Here is a 16,906-nt window from a genome sequence, read left to right as displayed (position 1 = left end):
CGGGGCTGGGAACGGGGCTCCGGCTGGCGGGTCCACGCTCGGCCCTGTTCCCCGCTCCCGAGGGCAGGAGCCCGGGTGCCGGGAGCTGTAGCGGAGGGTGCTGGCCCATTCGGACCCAAATGCCGTCCTCCTCTCTGTGAAGCAGTGTCTGCTTCTTGTTTCCAGGTGGAGGAGAGTGATGCCTCAGAGCGGGAGCTGTTAGTGGTGAGGGGAACGCAGGGCATCTGAGCCCCCAGGCGGTGCTAACCCTTCACGTTCCATCACCTGTGCAGCGCTCAGGGGCTGGGGCAGGGCACGGGCAGAGCCGTGAGTTCACTGCATTTGCAGTTCTAAGCACCGAGTGAAGTCACAGTCAGCGAAGGTGGATCTAGAAGACAGAGGGCATTAGCTCTTCGCTTAGGTTCTGGATGGTTCTGGATGGAAATTAAGATCTCGTATGTGTAAAAAAAAAATAAAATAAGGAGGTTATTTCAGAAAACATAACCAGCTCAGTTTGTTGGCGTTGTATTAACTAAATTCCCTTCTCCACCAACAAAACTGTATTTAGGTAGGACAGTCACCCTCAGGGAAATAGTCCGATAGTGCTGGAGTCAGATTTGCATCGTTCAGAGTTTACCTTGAATTAAAAAATGAAAAACAAAAGCTATTTTCTACTGTCCTAAGACATTTGATAATTTTCCCAACCACTTGGCGCCTTCTCAGTTAATGCTCCACTCTGGTCTCTCCCTCGTTAAAAAAGATAAAAGCAACAGAAACTCTGGGTGGGGGAGGCGGCCCCTTTGCTGGCCCTCTCCTGTCCTTGCAACTTGCCAGCGGCTGCTTTGAGCTGAGTTCCTCCCCTGCCAGACTCTCAGTTTGGACCACGTCACCCTCTGGCTGAGACAGGGCAGCGCATGCTGGTCAGAGAACTTCCGTGAAAAACCCCGATTCGTCAGGAGGACAGAGAGTTGACCCTTCTAAAAGCACGGGCACGGCCCTGGGGCTGGACGGCCCCGAAAGCCGGGCCTTCTCAACTTGCTCCTTCCTCCTGGGAATCTGACAGGAAGCTTCAGTCCTGAAATTTCTCAGCCTGTGAGAAATGGCAGTTAATCTTGGCTGCGTTTCCAGATTTCTGGTCAGGACTTAATATTTTCAGAAGACGTCCAAATTCCACACGAGAGCTGCTCTAGAAAGAAACACCTTGACATTGTTGGGGTGGGCGGTGGGCCAGCCGTGCGGGGAGGACACACTCCACGGCTCGGGGGAGGAAGCAGCAGCCACCGTGGGGCACCGGGCGGAAGGCCGTTGGTTTCCTGAGCCTCTGCAGCGGACGTGCGGGGCGCGTGGGGGCACCCGCTGATTCTGGGGTGTAAATAGGGAGAGAGCTCTCAGGGACAGACCTGAAGTGTCCTCTGGAGATTTTGCCTGAATGTGTCTGAAGTCAGGGATTAATCTCCAGCTGTGCTACAAAGGCTCGGGGAGAAATGTGTGTATACGCTGCACTTCCCGGGTGGCTCTGTCTCCCGAAGTCCATGTACACTGCTGTTTGTGGAAACCAGCATTTGGACAGCATCGGCTGTGCCAGTGGAGACGGCCTCCTGCTGCAGTGGCCGTGTGTGTACGGGACGCGGGCACGGGAGACGGACGCGCCCGCGTACGCTGACCAGACTGACGTGCTTGTTGTTCTCTGCTCTTTTCTTTATCGTTGAAGCTGTGAAGTGGGAACTGACAACTGGGTTCAGTGCAACGACGCCCCTGTGAAAATCTGTAAATACCCGGTGACCGGCCTCTTGGAAGGAAGGTCGTACATCTTCCGCGTGCGGGCCGTCAACAGCGCTGGCACCAGCCGGCCGTCCAGGGTCTCGGAGGCCGTGGCCGCCCTCGACCCCCTGGACCTCAAAAGGCTGCACGGTAGGTGGCCGAGATTTCAGGTTTCCGGCAGCTTCGTGCGACTGTTCTCTCTCTTCCCCCCAGCTTGTGTGCGAGCCTGGAGAGCATCTCCAGGGCTGAGCCGCACCTCGGGGTCCCCCGTGTGGCCGCCAAGGCCACGTTAGCGGTGGGGACAGCCAGGCTGACACTTAGACTTTGAAGCGAAGGGGCTTCAGACATCTTCCCAAGGCTCTTCACGGAAGTCCAGTTTAAACTGGTTCAGAACTTGACTTTTCTTAGTCCATCGATGTTGCCATTTCAACACACGATGAGGCTCAGAAGGCGCTGAAGCCAAGCCCCTTAATGTCACCGGCCGCAGATTCCTCAAGGGGATCGGACCCTTAATTGCGGTTCTGTGTCAGTCACTGCGCTGTCCTCACCTGCTTGGCCTGAGAAGACCTGAGAAGCACTAGGTGCCTTTAAGGCGTCTTCCAAAGCGTCAGCCCTGGTTCTGCCAGAGCTGCACGGACGCCGCAATCAGGCTGCAAAGGGGAGTCGGACCTCGTCCCAGGGGAGGCGGCTGTTTTCTGTAGGAACCTGTGGATGTCAAATTCAGCACCACCCTTTCTCTCCGCAGCAGCCCACCTGGGGGGACACAAGGAAACGGTCACCTATCAGGACGACCTCGAAGGTAAGGAACTCTTCCCTGTCCCTTCAGCTGCGTATGCCCTGGGGATTAGGGCTTTGTGATTAGGGAAGCAAGACGGAGAAAAAACACCCATGAGGTGGGTTCACTCTTCTGTGTAAAAATCAAAACTGCAGGTCAGGCTTCAGGGCTCGCAGGGCAGAGGGCGGGAGCGAGAGCAGGAGTTGGGGTCAGCGGAGTTGTGGCCGCATCCCCGCGTGTGTGTGTGTGTATGTGTGTGTGTGTGGGGGGGGGGGGTCACCCGTGCTCCCTGGGGACTTACGGAGACGTAACCAGACGGACTCTGGAACGTGATTCCTGGCCGAGGCTGCGGTCCCTTCTCCCAGATGCCAATGCTAGAACAGTATTTGCTTTTATTTTTTTAAGCAAAAAAATGTATTTTAACTGAAAGGGATTAATCTTTCCTGCCAAATAATGTCCCTGTGGCTCGAAAGTTTGCGTTTCCTTTTTGATACTGGATTTTATGACCACTTCTCTTTAATATTTCTTCCCAAGAGAGAAAGCTCGGAAGGTGGGTTTCCTGAGAAGGGGAATCCAGCATCATTAACCAGAAGGCCAGAGATTTTAGTTGCACTTATAATTAGCATTCATAGAGGACGAGGGAAAACGTAAAAATTTAAAAAAATGACTTAATTTGGAGCCACTGTCCCAGGAGAGGTACTTCTGAGTTCTTTAAAATTGCAGCTGGCCTGGGGAGACAGTTCTTTCCCCAAAGAGCCGCAGAGTCGGCGAAGGCCAGAGGCTGACGTTCATGTTTACCCCCGAGTGGCATCCAGACCTCGTATCACCTGCCCCGTAAAGACGTTTCTCCAGGATCTTGAGAAGAACATGTAATTCTCTGAGGAGCATCCTTTATGGGTTCTGGTTAATCCTATGGTATCATTTAACGTCTTGGTTAAAACCTTCACTTCCAGAAAATCCCAGAACCTGGGAGAGACGCCCAATAAGTAAGAGACAAAAGGAAACACTCGGGAAAGGCTGACATGGTGATGTCCTAAACGGCTGATTAGGGCGGATGTTTGAGTTAATGAAAAACAGCCCCTGGCGTCTGGGAGAGGCGCTGCTGCGGGAGGTCGGCCGGGGTGAAACAGACATTTCTGACACGAGAGAGGGAAGGGGGGCGCCTTTCCCCTCTGACAGGGTCCTTGAGGAGAGCAGCCACCTCAGTCACCTGGGCGGGCAGGTCGGAACGCAAACCGGGTGAGAATGACCTGAAACGAGAAGGCGTGAGCTGGTCTGTAAACACTGCACACCTGCGGTGAGCCTGTGCGCTGTGAAGGTCACTGTGAAAAGCCGCGGGGGCGAGGTCGCGTGACCCGACACCCCTTTCCAGGGCAGGAGCGGTGCCCTTTCGGGGGTCGCTTCATACGTGAAGATGATGCAGCCGGGTATAAATAGCCCGCCATTCATGAAGGGCCAAATAAAGAAATAACACGTTTGCAAGGCCTTGTTTTCCGACGGCTACAACGGAAGTTTGTCTTACACAATAGAGGTTGTTTCCACCTGGAACAGAGTCTCAGCTAATACCTCCCACGTGTCGTCTCCCGTTTTCTTTCTCGTAAGAAGCCAGGGCTTCTGGTTGCCTGGGCCCGTGACTTCCTGCTGTTGGATGATTTCCTGAATGTGGTGGCTTTACAGCCACGTCCTGGGAGACGTTTCTGAGGCTGTTTGTGTAGCTGGTTGTGAAAGGCCAAGGCTAAGACACTCAGATGGAAACTCAGTTGCCTTGGGACGTTGGCACGGCCCAGAGGGCAGCCCCACAGGCCTTCAGCTCCCCGCATGAGGCTGTGCCTGCGGGGCACGGGCCGCGGCCGCGGTCTAGAACAAACCAGGTGTGAAGTTAAATACCCTAACCCTGAGACGGGGGTCGGAACGTTCGTCTGTTTGCTCACTTTAAGCAACAAATACCTCTTCCAGTCAATACAGATCTTCATAGAGACAGAAAGAAACTCCGTAACGTGTCTGGGTTCAGATGTGCTGTAGGAATTTCTGCCTTTTCTGTCCATGTCGCTTTTCTTCATCTAAGCTTAGCTTCCTCTCTCAGTGCTGTTTTGGCCAGAAAAAGAACTGGCAGATGCCATTTGTGTTCATGAAAGAGAGACATTTCTTTTGTTGGCTCTGAAGTTGCTCCTTTGCTATTTCCTGTTTTTTTTGGCCGAGTTTTCATCATCATTTAAATCTTGGTGAGTGTCTTCCTGCAAACATTTAAATTGCTATCCATGCTTCTCTCTTAACGTCATCCAACATTTCCAGTCTTCCTTGAGCTGCTCCATGGAAAAGTGGACCCCCGTCTGGGGAAGGATCAGAACGGCTCCCGCAGACGCGACGGGATTGTTTGTCCCAGCGGCAGATCCAGGCAGTCGCCGTGCTGCCCCGGACAAGGCCGTCTGGGGCTAGCATGCTGAATCCATCATTTGCTCTGAATGCCACAAACTCACTTACAGCTGTTCCTTCTCTCGAATTCTGTCATCTTGGGCATTCTAAAACTTCCAAAGAAATTTCGCGTTTCATTGACTTAGAGAAGAGTCTCCTGGCGGGCTGTGGAGGCTGGGGCGTCCTGGAGCTGACAGAACACAAAGCTGGCTTCAGAATCAGGAGACTTGGGCAAGGACCCCAGCTCAACCGCCCACCAGCCGTGTGATCTTAGGAAGCCCAGCGTTTCCCTGAGCTCGTTCTGAGCTCCACGTCCATTTCATGTTTCCATTTCCAGCCGGTATTGACGTGACTCGTTAGGACAGGGCTCCAGAGAAGCACGGTGACCCAGAGGCAGAGGCCAAGGGCAGAGCCGGTGCTGCGGTCAGCACACGGGGAGAGCGTTTGGCTGTTCCCTCTCATTCTGTTTTGCCTGCATCTGCTGAGTCTCCTCTCAGCTGTGGGAGTGTCGGTGACGGACGTCCGTGTATCTCCGTGGCCCCACTGGGCTCCCCAGGGCCAACTTGAATCCCCTCCTCTTCCCTTCAGGGCTGGAGTCACCTGCAGACCCGAGGCTCATGCCAGTGTACAGCCCAGGGTCTGATAACACGAGTGTCTCAACCCGATCAGGGGCTCCCTGCGGACAGAAACGATTTTCTTCCTTGTTGCCATGGCCTCGGATTCGGTGTGCTTTGTTCCGTTTCCCTAGGCCTGGAAGTTGTGAGCCAGGTCTGCAAACAGCCAGGCATTCAGGGCTGACCTTGCGGGAGAGGTGCTTCTGCCTCCGACTCCCCCAGCTCAGGCTGCTCTGGCCACCTGCCTGGCTTCCTCCTGTCCCCTCGGTTTGTTCCTGCGCCATCTGGTACCTCTGAAGTGGACCCCGGCTCCGTTCTGGAGCTTGGCCGCGTGGCCCTGGTGGATTTCCTGTGTCTTCTCCCCTTCGTGCCTCCCTGGTCTCCTTAGGTGTGGACGCGGCACGCAGATCCGCCCGGTACACTTGGCACTTTTCTGGAGACACCCTGGCTCCTTGCCTGAAATCCAACCCACTTGCCAGGACGCTCCTGGAGAAGACCAGGCCCGCTTCGATGCCCGCGTCGCCCGTAAAATGTGATGAGCTCAGTAACAGGACTCTTATGAAATGAAACTCCGGCTTGTTTGCGCTGTTTCCATGCGGCTGTTCAGTTTCTTGCCGGCGGCAGAGTCCGGAGGGAGCAACTGGATATCGAGCAGGGCTCAGAGATGTCCTGGGGACGTTTGAACCATTTTAATCATGTGCTAATCTAATTGGAAGCTCATAATATTTTGTATTGCAATTACCGGGACCGCAGGTCTGGAAAACCTCCACCCCTTATGAGGAGTTCTCATAGGCTAACTTAACACCCCAGACACCCAACGTTGTATTAAAAAACGTCGTGTGTCAGAAGAGAGGGCTGGCGGGCCTCTCTGATGCAAATGTTTTATCACAGTTACTTGCAAAAGACTCACTGATGTCATTCGGGAATCCCAAGTGCACGGGCAGAGACGACGAAGCTTGCGACCGTGGGGCAGGTCCTCCCAGGGCAGTAAGAGCAACGTGCCTCACGAGCTGATGGATCGTTTCAGTGCTCTGAGGGCACCGCTAAGGGGAACAGCCAGCGAGCGTCGTGGCGGCGCGCACAGTCCGTCGGGCAAGGCGCTCCCGCTGCAGAGCACGGTTGCCAACGCCATCCCTGCACCAGTTCCCTGTGCAGTCAGAGCGCCAGTTCTGGTTAAATGTCCTGCTTCCTCTGGGTGAATCCCTCCCCATGTCCAGCTGAAACTCTGGATGGGTTTTGATTAGATTCTCTCCATGTGAACTGGCTTCTACTGGAAGCATAAGTAGCTGGATGGTCTTTATCAGTTCATGATACTTGAGCTCTGGAGAAACAGGCCTTGCCATTGGCTGCTTTCCCCAAATAGAAATGGAGCACAGGACGGTGGGCCCGAGCGCCCTTCCATGCCGGGACGTGCCTGGGGGCGGTGCCTGAGGGTGGCTGCCGCCGAGCGCCGGGTTCTTCCAGCCCTCACTCAGTTTGTTCCTCCTCCAGGCGAAGTGCAGATTCCAGCACCTCCCACCAACGTGCACATCTCAGAAACCAGCAGGACGTATGTCGTCCTCAGCTGGGACCCCCCTGCTCACCGGGGCAAGGACCCGCTGATGTATTTCATCGAGAAGGTACTCCCGGGCCGGGGCTCCGAAACTGGCGAATCTGTCGGATTTCCTGTTACACTGTTTGTGGGTTTTAAGGTTGAGCAGCTGTCAAATCCATCACCACAGAGACTATGTCACTGTTATTTAATAAGAAGCTGTGGGTGCTGGCTGACCGGGACCCCCCTGAGGAGCCCTGCAAAGGGAGTGTGTCCCAGCGCGGGGCCCCCGTACCCGGGACACATGGGGCACATGGGGCACACGAGGTACCCAGGGCACACGGGGCACACAGAGCCCCCATACCTGGGGCACTTGGGGCACACGGGGCACACGGGCACACGGGGTACCTGGGGTGCATGAGGCACATGGGGCACCTGGGGCACACAGAGCCCCCATACCTGGGGTACTTGGGGCACACGGGGCACATGGTGTACCTGGGGCACACGGGGCACATAGGGCACACAGGGCACACAGGGTACCCGGGGCACACGGGGCACACAGGGAGCCACACTGAGGGGCTCTCGCTCTCTTTCGGCTGAAGCTCTCTGGGCTCCCGAGTTTTGAGAGTTCCGCAAGGTGGGGAGGTGGAGAGCGGCCCTGCTAGCAGAGTGTCCGTGAGCCCAGCGGACACTTGGTGGCGACCTCATAGAGGAATTCACCCTCCGGAGGGCGGACGGTTACACGGACTCATGGTTTGGAGACTTCTTAGATCTGGACACATATGAAGAAACTGTGTGTTGCAGCCTGCACACACACACGCACCCGCATGCACACACACGCACACACGCACAGTTCATGTACATAACCAACAAACTCCACACACGGTGCCCTCACTACACACTGCGTGCCCTCTCCCGCCTTAGCCTGTCCCGTTGCACGAAGTGCAGGTGTGACCCACTCATTCAAACTGGTGACCTGTGATTGGGTTGTGGGCCGTTGCTGGAAACCCTTTTTGGCTTTGTTGGTCTACACTTACATTACAACGTAATACATACAGCCCAGCATACGTAACATGCACACGAAGACGAGCTGGATACGGGCACCTGACCTACGGCAGCAGCGTTCACACAACGGGGGGAAGTCAAGGCGGGTGGAAATGACAGGGGTTCAGGCCCCAGGAGGCGCAATGACCCTCGACTTTCCCCGCTTGTCTGCGAGGCTCGCTTGTGTTACCGTCTTACTAACTAACTTGCGATGTTTGCGTTACGAGAGTCCGGGCGGTCAGCCAGGTGCAGCAGTGGTGTCTTCTCGGCCCTCTTGAGGGGCGGCTCCCTGTCCACCCGCCGCGCCGGGGAGAGCAGGCGCCAGCACACACGCGCGGGCTCCCGGAAGCGTCTCACTGGGTGTCACTGGCATCCGGCGCTGTCAGCTTCAGGGGAGCGCGCGGTGAGCTGGCGGCGTGCACCTGGGAGCCCCCGTCACCAAGCCCGTCTCTTGCAGTCCGTCGTGGGGAGCGGGAGCTGGCAGCGGGTGAACGCCCAGACGGCCGTCAGGTCCCCCCGGTACGCCGTCTTCGATCTCGCCGACGGGAAATCCTACGTGTTCCGAGTTTTGTCGGCAAACAAGCACGGTCTGAGCGACCCATCGGAAATCACTGCCCCCGTTCAGGCCCAGGACACCATCGGTGAGTCGTCCTGGCGGGAGGCCAGGCTGTCGGACGGCTTCGCCCACGTCCATAGAGACCCGCTGTCGCACATGCGCCAAAATCCACGCCTCTAAGTGCCTTCTATGGGAGGACGACCTCCCTGCAGCTTTGGTCCGTTGTCAGCACTTCTCCAGAGTTCTGTCTTCTTTGCGTGAAACTAATAAATGAGTTAGAAATATTCTGAAACGACTACTTAAAAAAAACGGCCCCACCTAAACGCGCTCGGGTTTCCGGCCCGTGTGGCTTGGCGCTCCCTCCCTGGAGACATCAAACACGGACGGCAGAGATTCGGAATCACACGGGGGGGATCCCGGCGTCAGATCTTGGTTTGATTTTTTTTCTTTGATGGGGAGGTAATTTTTTTTCCCAGAGGTGCTGGGGATTGACCCCAGGACCTCGTGCACGCGGAGCACGCGCTCTAGCACTGAGCTGCGCCCCCCCAGGTGTGATTCTGAGTCCCCTACAGAGGCCCTCGAATCTGATAGGCACCTGTGCTGCTAAATGGGTCACTTTGTCACTTCCCAGGTAGCAGAGCATGGGTGTCACTGGAGGGTCCTCGGCGACGGTTCTAGGGCAGGTGCAGGGCTTCTGGGGTCAGAATTCCTTTCTGTGGGGGCCAGGCTGGGGCCTGGGGGACAGAGGGGACCGGGGACTGTCCAGCACCTCCTGTGTCCCCTCTGGCTCTCAGCACCGCCCCCACTTTCCTGTGCCGCCCTCCTTTGTCCACATCTCATCTAAAGCCCTGAACCCTGTGGACAGGAGGGCCTGCAGGTGTCTGTGTGCCCCCCAAACTTACCATGTCGCTGTCTTCTCTGCCCAGCGGTCCCCTCTGCCCCCGGCCGCGTCCTGGCATCGCGAAACACCAAGACGTCGGTCGTGGTGCAGTGGGACAGGCCCAAGCACGAGGAGGACCTGCTGGGCTACTACGTGGACTGCTGCGTGGCTGGGTCCAAAGTCTGGGAGCCTTGTAACCACAAGCCCATCGGCTACAACAGGTGCTGCCCCCGGCCCCCTCCCCGCCTTCCCGAGGCCGGCGGCCTTGCCTGGAGTGCAGGACGAGAAACGGGTGCACGGGCCAGGGCGGGGACACCCGTGGCGTCTGCGTCCCGAGTCTGTTTCCTCACCTGCACGCCGGGGCGCCGGGATTAAAGCGGACCGACCGGCTAGTTCCTGCCCCTGGGCTGAAGTGGTCTGTCTGTTGATGGGAGGGGCAGCTCAGAGCCACACCAGTTCTGACACAATTAGCATTTAAGGCTTACCCTGAACAGGGGAGGCCACCGAGATGAGAAGGGTGTTTTATTTTTCTGTCTTGATTTTTCAAACTTTTTAAATTGCCTTGTTGACCTGGTGGGCAGTCCTGTCCAGCTGCACGAAGCTGGGGACCCTGACAGCGGCTCCGTGTGCGGTGGGGGTGGGCGTCTTTCCTCCCGTCATGGATTTGCCCCCATCCCATGCCGAGAGCGCAGGGATGGCCCGGGTCTGTTAGCCTTTCTCCAGGATGCGCCCTGGGACAGCAGAGCAGCCGTCAGGTTCTCCACTGTGGAAGGTTATCAGTTACGGTTCAGGCGCCTTTCCCTCTTCACTCTTATTAAAAAAAAAAAATGGGAAAAGCTGTGGCTGGAAAAGCAGCGAGGTGACAGAGGAGAACAGCAGTCAGTGGTTATTCACAGCCCTTGGCAGCAGAGGCAGGAGCAGCTGTCAGAGCAAAACGCTTAAAATACCATCCTAGTGCAGGAACTCGTAAATGGCTAAAGACTTAGATAACCTCTGCTCGCACTTACTGAGAACTTGCCACAGGGGAGGCAGCTGTGCTGAGAAGTAGGTACTATGATCCCATTTTACAGATGGGAGGACGGAGTCTCTCAGAGGTCAGGCAGCTTGACTGAGGGCACAGAATCTCTTAGGTGTCCAGGCTGGTCTCTAAGCCTGTCCTGCCTTCACAGTCAGCCTTTGGCCACTGCAGTGTAACACTCACTAAGTTTTACGTGCGTGGGTTCTTTTAGGTAAGGAGTGGAATCTTACTTTGTAACAGAACTTTGATCCCGAGGAAACCTGGCAGGTTCAGAATTGGAGGGGGAGCCCCAGAGCGAGGGGCTTCCACACCGCGTGTCCCACTCGGGATCCCCCGGGCTTGGCTCCCTGCCCCTCGGACCTGGTCCAGCAGCCGGTGGCCCTCCTCTCTGAGTCTGGCTCCCTCCAGCGCCTGGTGTCATCCTATTGCTGCCTTACTTTTGGACACAGTGTGTTGATTGCAATTAACGAACTAACGCTGAAAATAAAAATGACGTATGTTACGCGTCTCTGAGGCACCTGAGGAGGACAGCGTCCTCTTAGCCCCGGTGCAAATGCTTTCATGGAGTGCTCGAGATGACTCCCGCTTCTGTGGTAGGAGGGCAGAGGCCGAGCCTCGCAGTCATGCCTCCGGTGCGTGTCTCCCGCAGGTTCGTGGTGCACGGCCTGACCACCGGCGAGCAGTACATCTTCCGCGTGAAGGCCGTCAACGCGGTCGGGACGAGTGAGAATTCGCAGGAGTCGGATGTCATAAAGGTCCAGGCGGCCCTCAGTGAGTAACTGCCGGGCGGCTCCGCGCCGGGTTCGGGTTCTCCGCTACCCTGCAACTTCTGTGCGAAGAAACACTTATGGTGCCGCTTGGAATGTCGCCGGGGGAAAGTGGATGTAAACTGTTGAACAGGGAACGTGTGCTTCTGTGCAAACCTCCCATCCGTTGGCCGCTCGTCTGGGAAGTGCCGGTGAGGGAGGGAGAAACGGTCATATGCGAATCAAATGCAAATTAAACCCAGAAAATATTACTGGGGGTCACGTTTGTTGCCAAGCGTGCGTGCCCACGGTAAAGCGAGTGCTGGAGGGCACGACTGCCTCTTTTAAGAACGGATGCTGACATGGAACATCGTGGCCTTTCTAGTTGTTCCTAGTTCAAGGGACTTTAAGAAATCCCAGAGAATTTCAAATGTTTATGTGACTTTGTTCATTAACAGTGGTCTTCAAAAGTTATTTTGATCACACTGAGCAGTTTGGGTTCCAAGTTCCCGGGACGGGCCCCGGACAGCTTGATCTGTACGGCTCTGGGTTTTATAACCGATGCTCTGACTGCTTCATATAAAACGCCCCCACGGCCTGAACGCCTTCAGGAACATCCTGAAACGTGACCGTCTCAGACATGCGTTTTGAATCGCAGTGTCATCTTTTCACTCTTGGCAGAAATGTTCTGCTGTCTAGTTACTTCTGTCTCCAAAATCTAAAAGCATCTTTGGAAATTACGACTTCTCCTCTAACGCGAAGGAAAGCACTGTTCTGGGGCTCCCAGGGAGTCAGAGCTGACAAGCCTCGGGTGGGCAGCCTGGTGAAGCCCCAGCGGTTGCTCTGTTTTAAGGTCGTTACGCTAATCGATCAGTTTTCCCAGGAAGGACTTTCATACATTACTGTTCGTCATTCTTACTAAAGAAAACCGATCACTGTGATGTTTAGTTCTGTGGTGAGAACTGCTCGTTCGCGTCACCTGTGTGTCAGGTACCAGAGGGTGACGTGTGCAGGTTACTCAGAGTCTGGGGGAGGCAGACACATCGTTTTCAACCCACTAGGAAAAGGCAGTCCATTTCCAAATTAGGCGTTTGGAAAAGAAATGTGAATTCATCCCCTTTTGAATTAATCTGGTTTCTGTACCTATGGAGGAAATGAGGACTCACGGGCCTAAATGCAGTGGTCACCACTGGTCACCACTGGTCACGGGAGGTGGGGCTGTCATTCTTCACGGGTGGGATGAGAAAGCTTCTTCTCAAGGTTTTCTGTAGAGGATGGGAGAGTCTGTTCTTTCAAACGCCCAGGTCAGATTTAGGTAATCCGTTGCCCTTGTGTTATTGAGATATTAGAGGAGGTGCATGTGTGTGTGTACTGGACGGTGTGTTTAGAAATTGCAATAAATATATACAGAAGAAATTAAAAAAAAGTACTTTCTTTAAGAGAAGAGAGAAAACCAAGGGGCGGTGGTGAGCGGTGGGCGGGGACAGGAGAGGCGGTCTGGGGCCCGGGGCCGCCTCCCAGGGGCCGTCTGCTCGTCCGACGCTGGAGCCGGCCCTGGAGGTCAGAGGACCCCGGGCTGAGGTCTCGGTGCCTGTCCGCTGTGTTTTCTGCAGCCGTCCCGTCCTATCCGTACGGGATCACGCTTCTGAACTGTGACGGCCACTCCATGACCCTCGGCTGGAAGGTGCCGAGATTCAGTGGCGGCTCCCCCATCCTCGGTTACTACGTCGACAAGCGCGAGGCTCACCACACAAACTGGCATGAGGTCAACGCTCTGCCTCTCAAGGAGAGGATCCTGACGGTGGGTGTTCGCGGACTCATTCCTTCTCGCTGGGTGGTCTCGGGTTTGGGGCAGAGCCCTCCATTCAGCGTTTCCGAGTTTGATGCCATTAGAGCGTCTGATACAGAAACAGAAACGGATTCTTAAAGCCGGGGCATCATGGGAACTGGAGCTCTCAGAAGGCATCCTCTCTCTGAGAAGCGAAGGAGGGGCAGGAGGGCCAGGCGGGCAGGCGCGTTGCCAGGTGCCGAGTGGCGCCCAGGCCCCCAGCGCCGGGAGGGGGTTCGTCCCCGGCAGGATGTGCGGGCGCAGAGCGTGGGCTCCACGGGAGGCAGGGGCCACGCTCCCAGTGAGTCCCTGCCCGGGTGCAGCATGTCCGGGTGGCGGGAGTAGAAACAAGGATTTGGGGTCAAGCCCCCGCAAGCCCTCGGCCGCCTGTGGGCAGCCGCTCTCGCCTCCACCGCGCCGGGCCTCTCGTGTGTTCAGCGCGGCTCCTGGGTGCTGGCAGCTCACACCACCACCGGCACCACACGGCGATCGGCTTCACAGGCGCGGCTGTAAAATGAGGGTTGTCGTTTCGTAGGGGAGACAGTTAGGGGTCTGGTCTCCGTCTTGTAGAAGATTCTAGGTTAAAACATGTATTTATGCACCGTATGTACCGTGCGTTTTATATGCATACCACGACACGTGCTATCCAAGTTCAGGTGTGGCGTGACGTCACTGATGTGTGGGCCACGGTTAACCTCCGACACGTTACGACTCTTTGCCAGTCCCAAACTCCTGAGGAAATGCGCTCCCCCCCCCACCGAGCGCTGGCTCCTCCCACGAGAGGGACAGGCCGCCTTCCAGGGGACAGAGCGCTTTGACTTCAGACATGCTTGCTTTGGGAGCTGTTTGTTGGAGACGATGTCATTAGACGCTGTGTTCACGCCACTGGCCAGGCTGCAGGACAGGGCTGGCTAATGGTTCTGGTCAGAAGCCTTCCTTCTGTCTTGTGTGGCACGGACCAGGCAGAGGGGCCCCGAATGGACCTCCAGCCAACGTGTGCAGGGAGGGGACTGTTCACACGGCCTGGCCACTGCCCAGCGAGGATGCCTCACGTCCCCGGTCCCCAGCATCCCAGGTGGCGAGCCTCCAGGGAGGAGCCTGGGCGTCAGGGCAGGACCCCTCTCTGCTCTTCCACTGGGTCCCTGTGGCTTTCGTCTCTTTGAGCCCCAGACTCCCCACCTGCCCGAAGGGGGGCCTCGTGTCATCCCTGAAGGGGGCTTGCAGGGCAAAGGAGGTAGGTACCCTGTCAGGTTTAGCACGGCATCAGCCACAAAAATAACCCTCCCCAGCCCTGTAGTGGACGCGGTGACGAGGCCACGCCCTCATGTCCATGCTGTGAGTCACCGTGAACTCTCCCTCCCCCCGACAGATTGTAACCCAGCGTTTGTCTCCCTGATTAATTGAAACACAATTTAAATAGGTGGAGGGCTTGACCGAAGGCTCAACCTACGAGTTTAAAATTGCTGCCGCCAACCTGGTGGGGATTGGGGAACCGTCAGACCCCAGCGAGCCCTTCAGGTGTGAGGCCTGGACGGCGCCACAGCCCGGTAAGATGCTCCCCGGCACACTCCCACGAGCCACGCGGGCACGCGCAGGGCGGGCCCGGGACGTGGCCTCCGCAGGCAGCAGGCCTCGGTCACTGTGGGTGGATTCCAGTGTCACCACCGCATGCCGGGCTCTGGGCAGAGCTGGGCATTGGGCTGGGCATGGACAGCAGGCTGGGGGTGACAGATGTGGTGTAATTAGTGCTGAGGTGAGAGGCGGGGACCCCGCTCCGGGCTGCAGAATGAGCCCGGCCCCCCCAGGGCAAGGACGCCGCCGCCGGAGGCGGGCCCAGCGTGGACCAGGTCCAGGCTCACGTCTCCCAAAGGGGCAGAGGGAGGCCAGCCCCCAGGAGGAGGGGCGAGCCGGGCCCGAGTGGGGACCGCAGGACGCTGGTCCTGCTTGTGTGTGAGCTCAGGCCTCCTCTTCCCAGAGCCTGGGCCCCTGGCTCTAAACCGCATCACCGTTCTCACAAATGTGCGTTTACTCAGGGCTCCGCATTTCAGACCTGCCTTCACAAGGGCTGGACCTCGATGTCTCCGTGTCCAGTCACTCCGGGTCTCCACGACAATGGAGGACATGCTCATGTCCTGAGCAAAACAAAACAACACACCTGAAGTTGAAGCTGAAAAGCTCACAGATTGAGAGATTATCAGCTTTGGGGCCAAATTACATTGCTTTTTTCTTTTTTGGGGGGTGGTACTTGTTTGAATGAAATTAATTTTTGCTCCTTAAAAAAGCCAATGGAGGAAAAGCTGCAGAAGGTCCCAGAGCCCTTCGGGGGCGCAGCAGCACCCCCGGGCCGCAGAGGGCTCAGTGCAGGTGGAGCCGTCCCTGCTGCAGGCCCCCCGGCCCCGGGGCCCACCTGCACCCCCAGGGGTGCTTGGCTGTCGGTCGAAAGTGGGGCTGGGGTGGCGTGGGGGTGAAGGAGGTGAGCAGGCTACCCGGTGGTCACTCTCAGAGTGACAGTCGAGGGACATCCAGGTTTCCAGCCGGTGGGTGGCTCCTCGGTGTCCTTTATCTTTGGGAGACGTCCCCGCTGGTCCTGGGTGAGCACGTGGGCGCATGCATTGCTCCAGGCACACGGCGGCCACCTGGGTGCCTGAGTGATGAGGCTGCAGGGGCCGCGAGCCCGGCTCTCCCCCAGCCCCAGCACCACGCTCAGCACCGCTCCCACCAGCTCTCTCGGGAAGGCACTGTGTAGCTTCAAGGAGCAGTGACAGCGACCATGTGTCCGTAAGGAGGTGTCCAGTGGTGGCGCCCAGCACAGACTCGGCTCTGCTTTTCAGGGCCTGCCTACGACCTGACGTTCTGCGAGGTCCGGGACACGTCCCTGGTCATGCTCTGGAAAGCCCCGGTGTACTCCGGCAGCAGTCCCATTTCTGGGTATTTCGTGGACTATAAGGAAGAGGATTCCGGAGAGTGGATCACTGTCAATGAGGCCGCCACCACCAACCGTTACTTAAAGGTGACGGTGTTGCCTTCTGGGGGAACGCGTTTCATTCCTGTAGGGGACCAGCTGGAAACCCCCAGCACGCTGTGCACGTGGCCTGGGGATCCCTGCCTCCAAGCAGGGCGGTTCAAGGAGGTGTCCGTGCCTCTGCAGACGCGCGGAGTGGGGCCGTGGGGGCCACCTGGACGGGCCCGTTCCCTCCCTCCCACAGCCTGACCCCCCGCTCCGGTCACGGGCTGTGTTCGCGGGCAGCCCACAGTGACACCTGGCCTCCGTCTCTCCACCCCCAGCCCCCATTTAACTTCCTTAATTCACGTGGTCGCTGGTGGAGTCTATCTGAGAAGCACACACGGACACGTGGTGTGAATATGGCTGACAGAACTACGACGTGTGCACTTCTCTACCCTCTTTCCCGCCGGCATCTCCATTTTTAGCACCGGCAGCGCACCCATCGCGGGGTCCGCTGTGACAGCAGCCTCAGACCTGGAGACCCCGCTGCCCTGGTCCGGGGCTTTCTTCTCTAGGGTGTGGGCTCTGGGGTGTGGCTTAGAGGGGCCACATCTGAGTGGGCGCAGGGCCGCGCGTGGGGAGGGGGCAAACGGGCGCAGCCCTGGGGAAGGTTTGACAGCATGAAACAAGATCAGTGTCTTCTGAGCGAACAAAACCGGCTGTGAATCCACCTAAATGAGTTAGTTAGAAAGCAGCTGGTACTTACCTCACTGGTGGCTGCCTGAGCCGCCTTCAGTGTACGCCATCTACACACGTGC

At 57.1% G+C, this 16,906-nt stretch overlaps 1 protein-coding gene across 2 annotated transcripts in view; it reads left to right on the top strand.

The window, feature by feature from the left end:
* MYOM2 (myomesin 2) overlaps positions 1–16,906 on the top strand; it is a 73,997-nt gene that overhangs the window by 37,058 nt on the left and 20,033 nt on the right. For both annotated transcript variants that reach the window (XM_064477605.1, XM_031440378.2), the window contains exons 12-20: positions 1,691–1,890; positions 2,486–2,539; positions 7,033–7,160; positions 8,574–8,757; positions 9,599–9,773; positions 11,220–11,341; positions 12,930–13,117; positions 14,565–14,691; positions 15,976–16,154. In XM_064477605.1, the coding sequence (XP_064333675.1) occupies positions 1,691–1,890; positions 2,486–2,539; positions 7,033–7,160; positions 8,574–8,757; positions 9,599–9,773; positions 11,220–11,341; positions 12,930–13,117; positions 14,565–14,691; positions 15,976–16,154 (1,357 nt within the window). The remainder of the gene's footprint in view (positions 1–1,690; positions 1,891–2,485; positions 2,540–7,032; positions 7,161–8,573; positions 8,758–9,598; positions 9,774–11,219; positions 11,342–12,929; positions 13,118–14,564; positions 14,692–15,975; positions 16,155–16,906) is intronic.

Source organism: Camelus dromedarius, chromosome 22 (assembly GCF_036321535.1).
Source record: "Camelus dromedarius isolate mCamDro1 chromosome 22, mCamDro1.pat, whole genome shotgun sequence".
NCBI lineage: Eukaryota > Metazoa > Chordata > Mammalia > Artiodactyla > Camelidae > Camelus > Camelus dromedarius.
This window is presented reverse-complemented; position numbering and strand designations above follow the sequence as displayed.